Source organism: Echeneis naucrates, chromosome 4, assembly GCF_900963305.1.
Source record: "Echeneis naucrates chromosome 4, fEcheNa1.1, whole genome shotgun sequence".
In the NCBI taxonomy this organism is placed as follows: Eukaryota; Metazoa; Chordata; class Actinopteri; order Carangiformes; family Echeneidae; genus Echeneis; species Echeneis naucrates.
Genome location: NC_042514.1, coordinates 4,823,162 through 4,843,070, shown reverse-complemented (window position 1 = coordinate 4,843,070; position 19,909 = coordinate 4,823,162). Strand labels below are relative to the sequence as shown.

The following is a 19,909-nucleotide window of genomic DNA, read 5'->3' as shown; positions in this document are numbered from 1 at the left end:
CCAATCGGATTCGCGGTCACATTGGCCCTTCGCTAAAAACATAAACACGGGGCTGAAATCGATTAAAGAGTCGTTGAAATCGCAGTTTCGGGACAGTTTTAGTCGTCTCATCACACATGATTTTTTTTTTTATTATTTTTTTTTTTTACCGTTTTCCTGCCGGTCAATTTATGTCCCTCTTGCCTTATTTTCAATGAAATCCGATGCGTAACCTCCTGTTTTCATTTCACTGGCTGCCACAGCTTTGCATGTCAACAAGATGAGTGGACTCAACTGGACCTGGTGAATTTGATCACATGTGAGAGAACAAAGGACACATTACTTTGCATGCAAGCGTGGCCTCTTCTGTTGCACTAATAACACCACTGTGAAGTGTAATCATCACATATTTTGCTTGTTTGCGATACACACAAGACAGAAAAAAAAGACAGCACAAATTGGGATGTGTTTGAAGTTGCTTATGATAATTTCTTCTTAAATTACAATAGAAACATTCAATATGTACAGGAATGTCATTCTGCTCTCTGGAAGCCGTGCCCATTGTAATACGCTGATTGTCAACATCACAATGCCACAAAATTTGGTTAGAGCTTCTTTCAACATCCATAAAAATGAAGGCGAAAAAAAAAAAAAAGTCTGATTTAGTTATAGAAACTAAACAATTAGTATGGGAATATTATAGATACTGACTGCTGTTAAAACAGTAATAAGAGTACATTTCCTCCACCATTAACAATATTGAAACTGAGTCCTAGTTATCACCCTGTATCCTAAACCTCACTGTAATCATGAATAAATCAGCAATGCTCTAATTTCAACACTTGAGACACCATCTGAGTTTCTAGGCTGTGGACACTGTTGCTGGGACGCAGTCCTTCAAATAACCTCACCACCAGCAAAATTAGTGGAGGCCCATTTCTGTCTCATCATATCAGTCATTGCAAGTCTTTGTTCAAACGTAGCTAATAATTTGACATAGGATTGGGGTTATGATGTTTCGAAGTGTTTCTATAGGTGGCTCACATCAAACAGGGCTAATACATGAGCAGCAAAGGATGTTCACAAAGCAGGAAGAGAAGACCGTGGTGGTTGCTGTTCACTGCTTCTGCAGCCACTAAAGACGCAACAGGCAGACAAGCACATAGTCCTTCGCTGCTTGTCGTGAATGGCCTGTTTGTTCAAGCTCAAGTACTGTTGGAGCCTCTCCCACACACCAGGAGGAGAAAAGGAGGGAGTCTGCCTTTCTAAAAGACAAATTCATCTGTCCTCTTAAAACAGGACAATTTGTGTAAAAGGTGCCATTTACAGCATATAAATGTAATGATCAGCTCTCACTGCAAGTCTGGTAGGCATTTTCTGACAATGCAGAGTTTAGATGGCTGGCAGATTTACAAAGCTTTGTGCAAGAGCCGTTACACCTAACTGTAAATACAACAGATTTGATAAATTTTTTTAGAATAAGGCTGAAAGAAAGTGTTTCAAACGGTTTCAAGGAAAGGAAGAAAACATAAAATAAACAATAAAATGTTAATTGATTCTAAGAAACATAATGAACAAAAGATTATTTAAAAAATAATTTGGTCAAATTGGAGATCTGTCAAAAAAAAAAAAAAAAGCATGAAATGAAACAATACCAAACAGTCTCTTAGTTCTCATGGCATATGTGATGAGTTATATGATACCATATGTAACAGGTGTCAAACTGTGGTGGCACTTAATGACGTGCCACATCCCATCTACTCAAGAATTTTTTATCTATAATCTGTAACTTACATTTTATAAAATAAGTGACAGTGCTTTGTTCGTAGAATTTGTGTCAGTAATTTATTGTGGGCTGTTTGATACTTTGGCTCCATCAGGTCCAAATGTGACCTTGTTTTCTCCTGTCACGCAGCCCCTAAGGGTCGCCACCGTGCTCGTCAAACAAGCCTGCCAGATGCAAAGTTTCTTATATATAGGTGCATTTATAAAATTCAAATAAAATAAAAAAAAGATTTAATCGTAATATATTTCTGGAAGAGGTGTAGCAAGCCCGTCAAGGCCACAAAGAACTCATGAGAGTGGCACACGCAAGGAAGAAAGCACCCTTCTTCTTCCTATCCTTACAACAAAAAAAACCCTCAACAAACGTTAAATGCCCGCCTGAATGGGCGGAGCAGGGCTGAGTGTTGCATTGTGGGACTGCAGAAATAAGGCGCTATCTCTGCTGTAGTGTGCCCTCCTCTGTCTGTTATGGGATGGAGGGAACATGGATGCCATTCTCCCCGTTGCCCTTGGCCTTGTGCAGAGCAGCCTGAATGCGGAAGTGTGTCCGTGATTCCATTGAGTAGTTTTTGTAATTTTGCCTAAAACAGAGCAAGAAGAGTCATTCACTATCACATTAGTGGTAAATCTCTGTCCTTATCACATTCTCATTTCACACATGGACACAATAAATCCATAAATCACAAAAATGGTGTACAGCAGTGTTAAAAGCCCAAATTCATTGTGAAATACTAAGTGGGAAAACATAAGCACAGTTAACTTTTCATGAACTTGCAGCGAGCAAGTGGAGAATCTTTCATTTGAAATACATATGGCTTGAATATGGTGTTTAAACAGACTTACTTTGCTGTTTCTAGGAGTTTGATGGCTTCATCTTTCCTGCCTTGCTCCAGACACAGCAGACCATGCTCCAACAGGGCATTAGGAACGAGGTAGTGGTCATACTTGATCTGAGTCTCACTGCGGACAACGTCAGAACGCATTGGTTACAATGTGTGTAAAGGTGAAGGCCAGCTCGTGTGCTGCCCATCCTTTCAAAACAGAGATGCCTTTACACATCAGACGATGCACAACATATTGGGTTAATGTTGACACTGCATACATACAAGTATCTGTTATTCCAGATGTGTACACTGTCTGTGCGTGTGACTGAGAGGCGCTTACTTGCAGAGGACGAGGGTAAAGTAGTGTTCAGCCTCCTCTTGGTGCCCGAGGTGTTTGAGACAGAGTCCCTTCAGCAGGCTCAGCAGACACTGATCATCTATGGAGAGTTCATTCTCTGACAAACACACAGCAGCGCAGTTAGGAGCAAACAAGAAGGTCACAAGCTCGCAAGCATGTAAAATAAATATAAGCTACCTCAGCAGATTCATATCAAAAGCAGACAAAATCTGTGAGATTGTGCAAAATAATTTTCCATACTTGGGATGCTGTCGAGTTTAGCCTGCGCCTCATCCAGCGTTTTCAGCATGCCCTCTGTCAGGTCTCTGTGTTTGCCAATGACTGTGTAGCCGTTCCATATGTACATCATCTCCTAGAGAAAACACAAAATCCACACAGAAGTGGTGGTGAACATGAAACGTGTTTTCCAACAACAAACACCAGCTGATTTTCTGGTTTGACTTTCAGAAGGCTCGTCCTTGTAACACCTATCGCAACTATGAGCACATCAAAAACACACTGCACTGGATGAATCAATGTCCACTGTGTTTTTAACCCAGCAGCCACAATGTCAACAATTCAAGTAAAACAACCCAGATGAAGCTACGACTTTTTGAGCTGTTCCTGCGAGATTATAGACATTAAATGGCAGACTATAACAAAAAAGGAATAGTTCCTTTTGTAACAGGATGAAACAAAGCAAATGTTAAAAATAATCATAATCCTGGTTCCGGTTCTTCTTCTGCCATTATCTGCTGATCGTGTTGATAGCAGGTTAGACTGACTATGAGGAGTGCTCATGAGTCAGGAGGCCCACAGGTCTTCTCATAAGGCTCAGATCTTTAATAAGTAAGTGTAAAGCAACGTCACTGAAATTTTTAAACCAGATTCCATTTATTTAGAGAAACACAAGAAACTTGTGCGACAAAAAACGGACCAGACTCAGTGATCACCTTCCTAGCAACAAACTTTCACACTGCTCTATGTTCCCTACAGATAATATCCAACTAGGCCAGTGAGCGGTGATAGCTATCATGTCTTTGGGGTCATCAGGTGGGAACCTCCTTTCACCGGTGTTGCGTCTAGTTAGGCCCACAGCACCTCCAGGAGGCTAGACCGTGAACACTGGCGTCCCAGAGTCACCCCCCTAATGCCAGCCATCACCACTCCTCACAAAAAGAAGCAAGTAACAGATTGTAGGAACTGACCAGTGGAGGAGCAGGAAGTGGAATGGGCTTTTCTGCAATGTAGCGACGAGCTTTCCTGATAGCAAACTTCTCTGTTGGCAAAGACTTGCCAGCTATTTTCTGTTTCAACGTTGGAACCTGCCTGAAATACAAAACAAAATGGAAATTTGGAGATTAAATATCAAAAACACCTCAAGGATTGCTCCCTCTGACAGAATTGGCATCTCATACAGTTCATATTTCCTCCTAAAGTTTTCCAGGTGGAGTGATTGTAATATTAAAGATTTATGAATTTTATACTCAAATATCCATTTTACTGTGGTTTCAGTATCTAAGCTCTTAGCCCATACCTGAACAAAGTGAGCGCCGTCTCCCCGAAGGTTAGACAATCATCCTCAGTCAGCATGCTGAGGTAGGCTGCTTTCATATACGCATAGGTAGCCTGAGGGAAGCAAAAAATGGTTACTAATGCAATCCCATCCTTCCTTTTCAAATGAGAACGAGTTTAGAGAGTCAGATCAGAGCAATACAACCGAGCTGGGGAGAGATTTCGCTGTAAGCTATGAACCACAACCGAAATCCAACATCAGTGGCGAGTTGAATGTTTTAAGGATTATTTCATGTTCTGTGTTTTTTCTATAAACTAAGAATTTTTTTTTATTTCATAAAATCAACCCCACCAGCTCCCAAATCCCAGTTAAGTTGGCCCACCTTGGACCAGGAGTTCTCCTTGCTGAGCATTTCTGCGTAGAAATACGCCATCTTCCAGTGCTTCTTGTATGTGAAGCACCACATGAGCTCCCAGTAGCACATGTGGTGAAACTCCTTCCACTGCTGCTGAGCCTCACAGCACTCCTCAAAACGCTCGATGGCCTGCAAACAAACAACAGCAACAAACACTGACCACGTCTGCTTCTTACGCACATTCTGCTGAATACGTGTACTTGCTGTTTTCGTCTGTACTCACAGCATCCAGGTTGCCTTTGATCTCCTCTATTCGTCCAGCGAAGAACAAGAAAATGGATCCCTGTGACAACAGCACATCAAAAGAGACCTTGTGAAGGTGGTTTTCTTCAAAAAATGAAATAAACCAGTATAATATGGTAATTAATTCTGCCGAACCTTTGGATACTTTTTTAGGTAAGGCTGCAGGAGTTTCTCTGCATCTGCAACATCTCCTTCTCCGGTACCTGAGAGAAACATGTTTCTTGTTTTCATTTGTCAACGGCAGTAGCTGTGTGTGTGTGTGTGTGTGTGTGTGTCTGTGCCCAAACCCACCAAGTATAAAACTCATGAAGGTATGATAACAGAGCAGCAGCATGTTACAGAGGAAGGACCTGAATGTGCTCTCTGCAGAGCCCTCCTGAAGCTGCTGCAGACCAAACTCCTGCATGAACACACACACACATAATCTGATAAAGTCTCACAACACAAGTGTCACAACATCATCCTGCTTTATTCTTGGAGAATGAGCAGTGTCTGCTCATCTACCCGAGTACTTTCAACCATCAAGCCTGAGCAGAACTAGGTCACACACTCAGATCTGCATGCAGCACATTCAGAGTTAGTTATACAATGTCTACCAAGAGTCAAATCAGTTAGAAGAATAACATCAAACTCATGTCAATTTCAGCATTGTTCAAATAAACCAAGTCAGTCATTAGTCATGAAGTGACTAATGCAAGTCTGGAATGAATGCATGTGTTTCGCTCAACAGGTCGAGGTACTGGAAAGGCTTTTTTCACTAAATGATTCAACACATCATCAAAGCCGTAGTAAATAGTTTCTGTGTGAAATATATTTCAGAATTAGCTCAGTCAAAGCGAGATCCTAGCTACAGTTCAGCATTAAGAATGAATTGTCTGAATCACTCAACTTAAATATATTTTACAGGAATGGCCATCACCCCCCCCTCACCTTATTACCAGAAAAACCAACAAACTCGAGCAGCTTCAGCGTCCGCGTGGGCAACATGGAAATCATCTGCAGGAAGAAGACAAGGAGTGGAATTGAAAGGACAGCAGGACTTTTTTTATCACTTCAACATCAGGGGTTTCTAAGGAAGTGATTTTTCTGAATTTCCTAAATACGGTGCACTGTCTGCAGTGGGGTTGTACTGTTTTCCTACTTGAAAAGTAACCTCTTGTACTTCCTTATTATATTTCCTTTAACTCCTTTAAAAAGACAAGCTCAATGGCAAAATTTTTGATCTTTTATAAAATAGGAATAATACTGGAGAAAAACCAACCAGCAATAACATCAAACCATTGATAGCCTCCATGCAGGATAATAGTCACTCTTATTTTATGTTCTTTGTGTGCACCAACTTGTGTATTACAGAAAATGTACTGCAAGCAAGTTGTTTTCTATATAATTTATAGTTTGGCTGTTCGTCAAAGCAGTACACTAGTTTGTGTACTTACTAGATTAAAAGCTCCTACTCCCAGTTTAACACCACCCTCAAAATGGCCGTGGTTATCACCGTGAGTGTACCCAGCAGACTGGAGGACTGTGTGGAGCTCTCTGTAAGGTAAAGATAAAGGAAGGAAGCTATAAACGAGAAGGTCTCACAAGGGAAAGGGTCAAAAAAAAAAAAAAAGTTAAAACAAATGTTTGCTAGGAAACTGGTAATATTTAACATAAACCCGGCATAAACAAACAGGGAAATTATGGACTTTAGATTCTCTCACTTGTATGTCTGGTAGCTGTTTCTCACTTTGATTCCTCCTTTAATGAAACTAATCATGTTTTCATCCTGTGGCAGGAAGGAGCAAAAGAGCAGGAGAGGAAAGAGATGTGAGAAGTCAAATAAGTGAGTTTCAAGAAGAGAACTGTAGATGTCTGGTTGTCTAAGCAAGCCTCCATCTGTCCTGACCTGTAGGAAGGTGAGTGCTGCCCTCTGGAGGAGACACTCAGCGTAGCAAACTTCTGCATGAAGTTCCTCTGAGTTCAAAGCAATGACATCACAGTCAGACACCCTGAGAGCTCAGCTGAGCCCAGAGTCACAGCCCGTACAGATATAAACGTACACATTCAGCACGTACACACAGAGGCAAAGATTCAAACTGACCTTCCGTGAAGCTTTTGGTGAAACTTGACTTCTTGCGGTGCCTTCGAACACAAAAACACAAACCCATCACCAGTTGCTATTTCAGCGTGGAAAAATGTTTGAAGAATGTTTTTCAGCAGCATGTCACTGTCCTGCATCCCTTCGCATATCTTGTTTCCAATGCAAATCAGTGACTCAGCTTCGTTTCGGTAAAGACAGGATGCTGAGGTGCTACAGGATGAATGATCACGCGGTGCTGACCACCCACTAAATTTCCCACCAACAGTCACAATGTGACAAAGAAAAGAGGCAGTTTTGCCATGACATGACTGTCAGCAAAAGGCCGCATGTTTGTCGGTCTAGGCAAACTGGCCTTCAGGTCGGGACCAACCTGATGGCCAGTTATAACACTCCCTCATCAAACTGTGGCATGAAGGTGTGAAAGAAACATCTACTAAATGATCCCAGCATGTTTTAATGGGATATTACTGACGGATACACTTTAATGTAACATTTTAACTTTGTGCCGCTTCCCCATTGGTGTTGTGGAGATGTCTCACCGCTGACAAATAGCCTGGGCCTCCTTCATGGTGTTTCCTGCAGCCAGAATATGTTGGGGGTCAAAGGTCATCATGGCCTGCATCTCCAGGATAGTGGCATATGTCAGAGCGTGGTACATGCTATCTTTGGTCCTGTTACATAAAAAGATAAGAAAAAGACAATGCAAAATATATTTCTCTCTTAAACAGGATGTGATACATATCAACAACTTTGATTGAGATAGGTGGCATTCACTCGAAAAGAGGAACCACATGGACACAGAAACTGAAAGCACCAACATGATAAACAATTCTAGTTAACAAGGTTAGTGCGATTGAATTCTTCGAAAACTAAAACCACGAGACAAAAACAAACCCCCAGTACCGTTAAACATATTTATAGCTTTGCATGTGTGTGAGTGTGTTGTGGTCATATCACAACATCGGTTGTGTTTAATAGGATCTGCTCCTGCAAGTCAAAGTTTTTGATGTTCCACACAATGTTTTCAGCAGATGTACTTGTTGTTTCAGCTCTAAACCATTACCAGCAGTAATGACTCCAATATAGTTATGTTCAACAATAAAAACATATTTTGTTGCTAAGATGCTGCTCTACTGCGGCCACACGACTGGTTTCAGCAGCCTTTATTCTGTACATACCCATTAACTGTCAATACAGACACGGCAGAATAATTTTGGAAGGGCAGAGTTGTTTACAGAGGAATCTTGTCAGTCTGCATAACTGACATTTCTTCCTTGTGAGCCACAGAATCTGAATCATGTGAGCAGCCTTCAATATATCACTCTGAGCTTGAACTTGAACTTTTAACTGTTTTCCAACTAATGCGCACAAAGTATGCCAGCACGTCTTAACTGTCCTGTTTATTAAAAAAGTCATGCTTCCTTTGTATTGATAGAGAATGAGACATAAATGAAAGTGGTGTTTTCCATTCGACTCTTTGTCTTTCTAGGTCACAAAGCCTCAGCCGGGTGACAGAATTTTCTCAGTTCCAACTCAGCACCTGTAGCATTCCATAGAATTAACTCTGATAAAGAAGAAGTAACAACCAGAAAGCATAGATTTGCTTTTCTTTAAATGTAAGATGACAGCCCAAACTAAAACTAAAGCATTGAAAGTGAGGGATTATTTCCAGTATTTCACAGAAGCACTTTTCGTTAAACATTATCTCAGATCTCAAGAATAATAAGGTCTTCATCCCTGTCGCAGCACTGAAGGGGCGTTTCCACCACCAAACACCACGATACAAGAGAGGAGCTGTTTTGCACCATTTCCAAAATCTATCTGTGTGTAGGTGCAGCTTTGCTTCAGCTCTGCATGTGTCAAAAACAAGGAAGTGCACCATGGGTGAGAAGGTCAGTGCATGCAAAGCAGCGTGTTTTTGGCAAAATACGACTTTCTTGCCAACGGTCGTAAAATATAAATACAAATAGCTAAACTTGAGAGTTAGCAAATTTCAAGATTAGATATAAACCTTACAAAGATGATTGACGGTCAGCACAGCATGTGGCAGGTGGTACTGCATAGTCCTCCACATGTAGAAGTGCACAGGCACAGGCTAAAGAGGAACAGTGTTACATAAATTTAGCAATACTGCAATTTGACAAAGACCTCCTCAAACCTACTTCCTGCCACAGCTACGGGAGCAGCATGATGGGAGAATTGGATTGCACTGTCTGGTCTGGTGGCAAGTTTGAACAGAGAGCTGGCAAATAAAGCTAAGCCCTGTTGGATACCTCCATGAGCTGGAGTCAAAACACACCTACGCTCGACGGGCTTCTGAGCAGGCATGTTTCTACTGTGTTGTAGATGAGTCTGCGGGCGCTCTTTGACTGAGACTTATAGACTGGACCTCAAATATCTGAATCCTGTAACACAAAAGCAGTGATACTGATTCATGGTCAGTCGTTCAGGCTACAGAACTTCTGGCTAGAAACATAAAAACAAGTCACAACAAGATGGAAACTTATCCTGGAACATGAGGCCAGCTGACAATAAACCTGCTAGAGTTCACGTAATCATCCTCGCATGACAGTAAAGCACTCTTAATGCTTAATGCTATTAATCGTCCTTACATCATACAGATGGGGGGGTCTAGTCGTGGTTTGATCCATAAGACCTGAGCCTCAGTCTCTGCACCATTAAAGTGCCATTACAGCATTATAGCAGAATATTTTGTCTAAATTAATATTATGGATATACTACATTTGGGGCAGTTACATGTAAAACTTGACCAAAGGTTAACACTTGAACAAATGCTGCATTGCCAGAGATTAAGCTCGACATCAGCTTCCTCACCTGTACCAATGAATTAAAGTCCCTAAATGATGATCATACTAATAAAAGTACTAAGAATAAGAATAAAAACATTATATATCACATTTAAAAGCAAAGTTCCCAAATTTCTTTGATGCTTGAATCAGACGAAAAGGACACATGCAAACAAAAAACTACACAAAAATGAAATGAAAAAGCAGATGCCATGATCACACACAGACACAGTAAGGGAAATGCATATAGTGAAAACAATAAGAGCAGGAGCAGTAATGATAAAATCATAACAGAGTGAAGACTAAAACAGGGTCAGGAGAAGGTAAAGAAATTGTCCCCATGGTGACAGCTGATGCTTCAGTGATAATTCCCAGTGTGTGTCAATTCCCAGTCCTATTCTTCCCCATAAGCAATGTCCAGAAACACGGCATCATGTGTGTGTGAGAGCTTAAACTGAAACTACTTCACATGGGAGCATCAACCCTGCTGTCCTCCCAAGGCATGCTGGGATTGGCTTCAGCGGCCCTTAACCATAAACAGAGCTTTAGTCTTTCTTTGTTAAAATCACAACACGCATCAGACCTGAGGTGTATATTAGCAAAAAAGAAATCAGCACTTGTTTGGTTAACATACATCCAGGTGATGAAAGCTCCAGTATTTTATTTCCCAGTGTGTGTGTGTGTGTGAGGCTGTGCAGGTGCGTTTGCTGCAGAGGCTGTCCCAGTTGACTGCGTCAGCACCGAGATGACACACATTGAGGAAGCAGAGAAGCACACGTGGACTAAAGAAGACCAGTGAACTGAGTAATTAGTTCAGCATCTCTCTCTGTCTGTGTCTCTGTGCGTCTCTGTGTGTCTCTGTCTGTCTCTCTTGCTCTCTCTGTCTGTCTGTGTGTCTCTGTGTGTCTCTGTTTTTCTCTCTCTCTCGCTCTCTCTGTTTGTTTCTGTCTCTCTGTCTCTGTCTGTCTCTCTCGCTCTCTCTGTCTGTCTGTCTGTCTGTGTGTCTCTGTGTGTCTCTGTTTTTCTCTCTGTCTGTGTCTCTGTGTGTCTCTGTCTGTCTCTCTCGCTCTCTGTCTGTCTGTCTGTCTGTGTGTCTCTGTTTTTCTCTCTGTCTGTGTCTCTGTGCGTCTCTGTGTGTCTCTGTCTGTCTCTCTCGCTCTCTCTGTCTGTCTGTCTGTCTGTGTGTCTCTGTGTGTCTCTGTTTTTCTCTCTGTCTGTGTCTCTGTGCGTCTCTGTGTGTCTCTGTGTGTCTCTGTGTGTCTCTGTCTGTCTCTGTGCGTCTCTGTGTGTCTCTGTGTGTCTCTGTGTGTCTCTGTCTGTCTCTCTCGTTCTCTCTGTCTGTCTGTCTGTCTGTCTGTGTGTCTCTGTGTGTCTCTGTTTTTCTCTCTCTCTCGCTCTCTCTGTTTGTCTCTCTCTCTCTCTCTGTGCGTCTCTGTGTGTCTCTGTCTGTCTTTCTGTGTCTTCCCGTCTGCAGAAGATGTCAACAAGCCTTAAATATAATATTTTAAAATCTTGCTTCAGCTTCAGAGGCGGTCAGTCTGATTACCGTGGTGCATTAAAATGTAAAGCAACGCCGTAATTTGGAAGGAAGAACCTGGAAGGAAGGACACAATCTTTGTTCAGAAGACTTTGTTTATAATTATTCCAGCTCTTAAACTACCTTCACACATCTAAAGAGTTGACTCGCATTAACCCACAGTTTCAATCAGCACTGATTACTGACAGGATACAGTCCTGTGTGCCAAATCCAACTAACTTGGCTCAGAACAGCTACTAACACGCATATTTCCTACTCCAGGTGCACTTCGGTGGAAGAAGAGGAAGAGATGGCCAACACAGAGCTGTGGGAAGAATATCAAGACAGGAACCAGGACCTGCTGGGCTGACAGACTGCCAGGCAGAGGAAGCGCCTGGGTGGATTTACACAGATTTTCCACCAGATCGGGATAGTTCACAAATCCCGATTTCAATACTGAAGCATATTATGCCGATGACACCCTGACAGTCACCACCTGAGTATTTATGTAGTGTTTTGGTGAATGTCATCATAATTACGTCTGAGCTGAGAAACCAAAGAAATCACACCAGCCAGGAACAAAATCAAGAACTAATTTATACACTAGATGTGCCAAACAGCCAGTCTATGTCAAAAAGTACAAAGCAAAAAAAGAGGAAGTACAGGATCGGCAGGAAGCTCCTCTCAGTAAATCTGAAAGACAAAAAGGAGTGGTCCAGAGGGCCAAAGAGGACAGCCACAGGGTGGAGGATAATAATGAAGGTGTGACAGAGGCTCCAATAATAGACGAGAGAATGAGCTGTGAACAATGGAGTAACTTGATGACGCAGTGTTGAAATACGGAACTAGAGGCGACGTTGTGAGGCTGGAGACGGAGTAGGTGTTTGTGAGTCAAAGCAACGTGTCAGTCAAGCCAAATATACGGCACACATCACAGTCCCTCCCTCACCCAGCCAACCCTGTAGTTCCTGGGTGTTTAAACATTTCCGTTATTATGTGTTTTTATTTGGCCATTGGCGAAATTTCAAAGCATCAAGAAATGTACTAGAGTCATTATGAAGCTCAATCATTTACATTTTCTTATATTTAGATGTTTTTATTGAGTGCATTGAGGTACTTTAAGGAAGTGTACAAGCATTAAATAAGAAATAATTTTGCGTTTTAATGAGCAAAACGTATATCAAAGCCAACAAATGTAATGTAGTAGGATTTTACTTCGTCACCACATCACTGCCCTACAATCTGAACTGCAGGAGGATATGAGGCTGCGCAGACTTTGGTGGCTAAAATCCAGCACGTTCGTGTTCATGTCAACGCTAACAGGATGTTGATGTTTAGCATGTTAGCATGCAATCAATTTTCTAACTAGGACTAAAATATTGCATCCTCTGTCCATTTTCTCTGGTTGACAAAAGAAAAGTTTACCGTTAACATTGATGGGGTCATTGATGGGAGTGTTCACGTGTTCCAGTAAGAACAACAACAGAAACCTGAAACTGAGGCCAATAGATGAAACTCAGCCATCATGGGTTTCATTACTTGTGTGCATGAATAGAATTTCCTGTTAAAAGGCTTCACCGTCTCCGCACTGAGAGTGCAAAACAGTAAAAGTACAGTTGTTTATTTGCACAGAGTCAGCTGTTTGTTTCTCATCCAGTATATTTGTCAGCGGGAGCCCAAAGTCAGGTGGATCTGATCTGGGAGCTGCAGTCGGATCAGAAAAAAATGCCTCTTCTCGATAAGTCTCACCTGCATCTGAGCCGGACCAGGGCTTCCTCAAAGTCATTTCTGAGAAACAGATCCAGGGCGGCCATGCAGTCCTCCAGAGCCACAGACAGGTCTGACCGCAGGCACCTGGAGAACAGAAGCAAACACAGAATCTGGATGAGGAGGCCGAAAACTGATGAAAGTGATGCTGCTGGCAGACGCTCAGTTCTGATCTCTAAAGGAAAAAAAACAGAGGATCCAAATTAAATTCATGTCAGGTCATCCTGCTCTGCCAAAGCCCAGTTTCTCTCTCCGTCTGTTTGTCTTCCTGCAGTGACAATGTTCTGGTTTGCAGCACCAAAACCAACCTCCAAACAGCAGCCATCATACTGTCTCAGTCCACTTCCTATATTCATTCTCCATTCAGTTCTTCTCTTCTACGTCACAACAACAGAATGAGCCAGACAAGCAGATTGGCTTGAGTTGTATATGAAAATAATAATAATAATAATAATAATAATAATAATTAACTAATTAAGCCAAAAAATAAATAAAATAAAATAAATCACAATCCATGCTCAGAAACCAGTTTAGAACAAGATAATTCATTAAAGCAAAAGAAACGATGATGCTGCTGCCGCATAATAATGATATTTATTGATAGAGCCACCATCTATTCTGGCATCGGTACTTAATGCAGATGATTTCCACGTGACGGCTGGATAGTGTGGCCAATGACTGAGAATGATGCGCCGTTCCGTTCATTCATCACACAGCTGCCTCGTCTCTGATTTCACCCACTGTGCTGACAATGGATCTGCCTCAGTGAGACGTTTTATTCATCAGTCCAGTAGCAGACAGCATGTGGAAATCAGCATAATGAGTTAAACAAATGAATTTCTAAAATGGCAAATGTAAAACTCTGATGGCTGACAGGATAGCTACACTGATGTTCTTGTGCATTAAGATGGTCCATTTGTTTTATCTGGATTATGACTTCATTATGTCTAATAGTTTCACCATTCATTCATTCATTCTGCTTTATTTATGCTGATGCTGTATGTTTATATATATCTTCAGTATATCAGAGGGCTTAATTCATTCATTTGTTCCATCTTAAAATCCCAGTTTGGTTTTCTAAAATCACAGATTAAGTGTCTCACGTGGGGGCTCTGACGCTTTTACAGGAGAAACAAACCAAACATTGTACATGGCAGATCAGTTTTATCAGTTTGCATGTCGACTAGCAGCTCTGCCATCTGGCAGGAGAAAAGGGGTTAACCCATTAAAAAAAAAAAAAAAAAAAGCCTGATTGTGCCTGCTACGATATGATAAGATGTCACATGCACAGTTATACATGGTATAATGAGCAACAAAATGTGTTGTGAATGTGCTAATTGTGTTGGAAAAGGGGCACGAAATATTCCCCATTTGCATTTAACAGCCAGAACACCGTGAGTCAGGATTACCTCTTTAACACAAAGTACGGGATGCCACCGCAAACATCAGAGTACAGAGCCAACAAAACTCCGACTAATGTGTGTGACAACTGTGACTAACTGTCGTTTTACATTCCTGCCCCTGAGAAACATAAAGGAATGATAGCACACACACACACACACACACACACACACACACACACACTGGTGCAGCTCTGCCTAATAACATGCGGGTGACTGCTGTGTTCAGCATATGACCAGCAGCAAGCCAAGCTTCCTGATATCAGCACGACAGTCACTCTGGAGACAAAGCAGCATGTATGTGTCCTGTGTGCTCCATTTTAACGGGCTAATAAACACGCTTAGGCCACTGATTTCAACAGAAATACTGAGGAGTCAGTGATCGCTGACTAAATCCAGCCAAAGGGTCTTCTGCTGTGTTGTGGCTGTAGAATATAGAACATAGAAACAAGAAAAGAGACAGTCGAACGTGATCAAATGGGAGCTTCCACCATCAGACGGATCCTATTAGTCCCGGACCTTCACCTTTGACCTGTGACATTCACTGTAACCACAAACTTATGACCAAGTGTCGACTGTTCAATAATGCATGTTGCATGATTCGATCTTCTTTCAAAGATAGCGCTGCTAAGTCTAATCACCTGTTAGATTCAGATCTGATAAATGATAACTGTCAACCACCTTCAATGTTATGGCCTTTTGGCAACAACTGCTGCATAATGGAAAAAACCCTAACCCTAACCCGATGAAAATTAAACACTGGCTAAATATTTCTGAATCCTGTCGCTCACTTTATTCAGATTATAGTTACATTCAGTTAGCAACAACTGCAGCACATCGAGGATTAATGATGGTAAACAATCAGTGGCCTCATCGCCTTATAGCTCAAAAAAAAAAAAAGCAAAAACAAAAACCAAACAAGCTCAACTGGTCCTGGCTGACTGGGAGACCTGACTTGGTCAGATTTACACCTTCAAGATGATCTGATGGAGCTCCCATTCAGCGAGCAAAGACAATCAGATAGAAATTTGTCCTTTCAATGGAGGGAATAGCTGACAGTTGTATGAGAAGGAAGAGAAGGCTCAGAGACCAGGACAACGAGGACCGTCTGTTCAGGATGGGCAGAATACACAGTGTCCATTTAATTTAATTGAAATGAAGTCAGGATGTCTCAAATTCTGGGGTTTATTCTGCTAAAGAGAGCAACTTACACAATGACAGTCATTATCAGGCCAATGCGCACATACACACAACACACACACACACACACACACAGATATTGGTTGAAGAGTGACGAAGCATTAGTTTATCACTTCTGGTTCAAAGAACACATTTAAAATCCAGCTGCTACAACATGTTGGCAGGCCTCTAAGCATCGAGCTGCGACACAAAAGATAGAGCGAGTTTGTTCACATGCCTGAGAGGCAGAGCGGCAACTCAGATACCCACACAAACACACACGCACACACTCATTTCCCTGTACATGATGGGAACAAAACAAAAACTGCAGACTAACTTAAAGCCACGTCATCCTAACATGCAGCAGTAATGAAGAACCTTACCCATTTGACAGAGTCTCTTCCTCTCCTGACATTTTCATCTGGCAAAGTCTGTGTGTGTGTGTGTGTATGTGTGTGTGTGCACGCGTGTGTGGGTGTGCGTGGGAGTGTGTGCCTGAGTGTGTGAAAGAGAGACGGGGAAGATGACAGATAAAGGTAATAGCAGAAGTGAGTGTGAGCCCGAGGCCTTTACAGCAGAGCAGTGAAATGATCTGTGTCTCTGTGGCAGCAGCAGCAGAAGTGCAGGCGGGTGAGAGAGGGAGGGAGAGAGAGAGGAGAGAGAGGGAGGGGGGGTCAGAAGGAGAGGAGAGGGACGGAGGGAGAGAGGAGGAAGAGCGCAGAGGCAAAAACAGCAGACCTTAATAAGATTGGGATGACTATCACACATGAGGAGAGAGTACACAGTCTATCTGTGCTGCTACACACACACACACACACGCACACACACACTTCCTATCCCACCTCTTCCGATCATCACCATCAGGCTACACACTGCAGTCTCTGCTCTTATTGGCTAATGCTAAATCAGGGGCGGAGCATAGCTCGTGGCTTAATGATTTTTATATAAGATGTGACACTACAAAAAAACAAACAAACAAACAAACAGCTGTGAGATAAGAGACCATCGTTCCGCCCGGACATAAAGCCCCGGATGCTTCCTTCTGCTTTATGTGAAAAAGGGAAACATGAGCTTTGGAAAAGAGGCCATTGTGAGCTGGTCCAACATTTGCTGCAGTGCAGCCAGCTGAGTCCAGAAACAGACAGAGACACAGCAGCCACTGAAATATCAACTTATTCTGTTTTATTGAAACAGAAAAGCAGCTCAACACTTGTAGATTCAGCACAACGTTTATGTTTAAATAATGTATTAACTGATTAACAGCACAGACTGAATGTAACATCTGATTATCACCAATCTGAACTGTGACTGTGTGCTGATTGATTGTTTGGATTGTTGGAGTGAATATTTTTGCTTCTTGCTCCTCAGCTAAACACTCAAACAACAGATCAACCCAGTCGAGATAGAAAGAATAAGTTTAAAGATGAAAGTGTGTGACTGAATAAATACATAAACATTAAATGTGTTCCAGGATATTTTTCCAAATAAGGGTGTTTGAACCGGAAAGAGAAAACTGGGCAGGACTGGATGTGATTTATGATCGTGCCACCTGAACTTTTTCGTTTGTTTGCATGTATGTGTGAGACAGAGAGACAAAGAGAGGCTTCACACCTGCATGATAATCACTGTGTTACTTTTCCTATGTAAGTAACAAAGTCTGTTCCAAAATGAATTTGCTTGTTTTCTACTATTTTGCTTTGTGTCCATTTTCAGTGAATCCTCATTCAGCCTCTGTTGGGTCATCTATGGTTTTTATTTGTTTTGTTTTGTTTTTTTTTTCAATTTCCTGCCTCTGATCCAACAATTGTCTTTTTCTGCCAATAAATGTAGGATTGTAGAATTGGAAAACTGAACAAGCAACAGGTTTATAGTCACACTCCTCCAGTTATTGTCATGCTCCCTGGGTGTGAATTATTAATACGGTGAACAGCAGGTGAACCAAAGCTGCGTTGATGCCAGCGGCCTCGTGATCTGCTACCTCAATATGCAGTTAATATGTGAAGCTATATCCTGATATGATGTGTTAACAATGACTCACAGATAATCACGATTATACAACAAGAGAAAACAAAGTCTCACCCGTTGGCAGGATTTGTAGATTCCAGAGCATTTTGGTTGACTGGTAACCTGAACCAGAGGGACAAAATTGAGGCTGTTTATAGAAAAGAGGAAAATCTCCTGGGATGAAAAGCAGCTGAAAGGGCAGCTTTTGTTTGAGGAGCACAATTGTGGGAGCCCCAGAAACCCAGGCAGAGATATATTTGTGGACACTCCCTGTCTACTTATTTCTTACTTAAGCTCTTACTTTAGGTAACATCTGCGAAAATCAGTCCGAACAAATCTTAAGGAAAGCTGGTTTAAAAAAACATATAAAAGACATATAAAAGTCAATAACATTTAAACTGAACCTTCCAATATTCATTTATCTCCTCAATAGTGTGCCCGGCAGAAGTTTTAAAAACACTTGCCTGAAGTCTGTGATGATGGGATCCAGATCTGGGCTGTTTATGACTGACAACCTAAAAAGACATGAAAGTCATTCTGGGTGTGACTCAGCATGCTCGGAGCTAAAATAGTGAACTCTGAGGTTCGGCTCTCTAATTATATCATTATTAAACGTCTCACTCGTGCCAGGAGTGAGGCAGGTTTGTCATTTTCTTAGTGACACAGCTGATCGTTTCCTGTTTGGAAGAATGAATGCATGTGCACACTGTATGCGTACCGGCTCGGCGTGTCCGGGCCCTCAGGGAGGCCGTGTGACTCCTTGGCATCCCTATAAAGGGGTCAAAGGTCAATTTGGAGAATGATTGAAAAAATTGATTTACTGTGTGAAGAAGACGTGAAGTAAGATGCTTCACGACATGTGAAAATGCAAAGCGGACTCCAGAGTCTAGCAGAGAGCCTCTGCCAGCAAAAAGAGAGAGAGAGAGAGCGAGAGTACATGATATAAAGTGATGATACACAGCATCAGTCACAACCAAACACATCTCTCGTGTTTATATTTATCGTTCAAAAATACCTAATGGGATGGGATGTTCAGCTTTTTAGGTCTGTTGAAGTGGAGCGTAGCTGGGAGGCATTCGGCTCAAACTTTGCTGACTAACGAAATCATCCAAAATAAAAACAACAGCAGTAACACATCAAAAGGAAGTAAAACGTCAGCATTAACCCAAACTAAATGGAGGGGGGGGGGGACTGCATACATGCTGCTACACTCTGCACTTAAAACATTTATTTCATTCAAAAGCTGCATAGAAGAATACGTTTGTAATTGAATTTAATTCATCTGATTATCTTAAAGCTGCCACTTCACTGTAATCTCTGCAATGTTGTCTAGCAGGCTGTAGATACAAACATCATCCTGACAACAGAGGAGAAGAAGAAGAAGCTGCCAAACTACTTTTTCTGCTCAGAGAGGCAGGAATGACTCATCTGGTCTTTGGAGGACCGTGTGTGGTCCGGATCAGCCTCAGCATGAGGACCACCGGGGGTCATATTTTGCTCCTACTCACTGTTTGCTGTCATTTTTCCTCACGCTTCGTCTCCAGCCGGTGATAAAACTCATTCCACCGGTGAAACAGCAGAAAGTCCCGTACAGAGAGGAGCAGACACACACAGACACACACAGACACCGAAGTGGGAAGACCTGCTGCTGGGTGTCCTCCTCCTTCCTGGGCTGAGAAGGTGTGTTTGCTTTCATCACCATCTTAATGACTTTCCTTTAAATGAGCAGGAATGTGGCTGCTGCTGTTCTGGACTCACGGTCCTAAAACCCTCCACATTCACACAGAGGACAGAAAAAGGAGCAAGGAATTGCACGAAAGCAAAACAAAACAAAACAAAAAAGTAAGCAAGCAAACAAACAAACAAACAAACAAAAAACAAACATACAAACAAACAAACAAACAAACAAACAAACTAAATACAAACATACAAACAAACAAACAAACTAAATACAAACATACAAACAAACAAACAAATAACCAACCAACAACCCCATAAAGCCCGGATATGTTTAAAGTTTAAGATGACTGTTTGAGTTATTTTGCATCAAACAT

General features: G+C 41.9%; 1 protein-coding gene across 4 annotated transcripts; it reads right to left on the bottom strand.

Annotated features, from left to right (window-relative positions):
* Positions 1-443: 443 nt before the first annotated feature.
* Positions 444-19,529, bottom strand: ttc39a (tetratricopeptide repeat domain 39A). 4 transcript variants are annotated; one of them, XM_029499983.1, is made up of 21 exons: positions 19,364-19,529; positions 18,574-18,624; positions 18,320-18,370; positions 17,931-17,978; positions 13,255-13,359; positions 7,722-7,853; positions 7,183-7,223; positions 6,988-7,055; positions 6,803-6,867; positions 6,536-6,635; positions 6,030-6,095; positions 5,391-5,499; positions 5,235-5,302; positions 5,080-5,139; positions 4,824-4,985; positions 4,463-4,554; positions 4,134-4,254; positions 3,187-3,298; positions 2,929-3,043; positions 2,608-2,724; positions 444-2,345 (listed from the first exon to the last, which is right to left on the bottom strand). In XM_029499983.1, the coding sequence occupies exons 1-21, from the start codon at positions 19,414-19,416 to the stop codon at positions 2,231-2,233; spliced, it is 1,851 nt and encodes a 616-aa protein (XP_029355843.1). In that variant the 5' UTR covers positions 19,417-19,529; the 3' UTR covers positions 444-2,230. The 4 variants fall into 4 exon arrangements, with proteins under 4 accessions (XP_029355843.1, XP_029355842.1, XP_029355845.1 ...); XM_029499982.1 differs by having other exon boundaries at positions 6,803-7,055; XM_029499985.1 differs by lacking the exons at positions 18,574-18,624; positions 19,364-19,529 and adding an exon at positions 18,157-18,203 and having other exon boundaries at positions 6,803-7,055; positions 18,320-18,335.
* Positions 19,530-19,909: the final 380 nt, after the last annotated feature.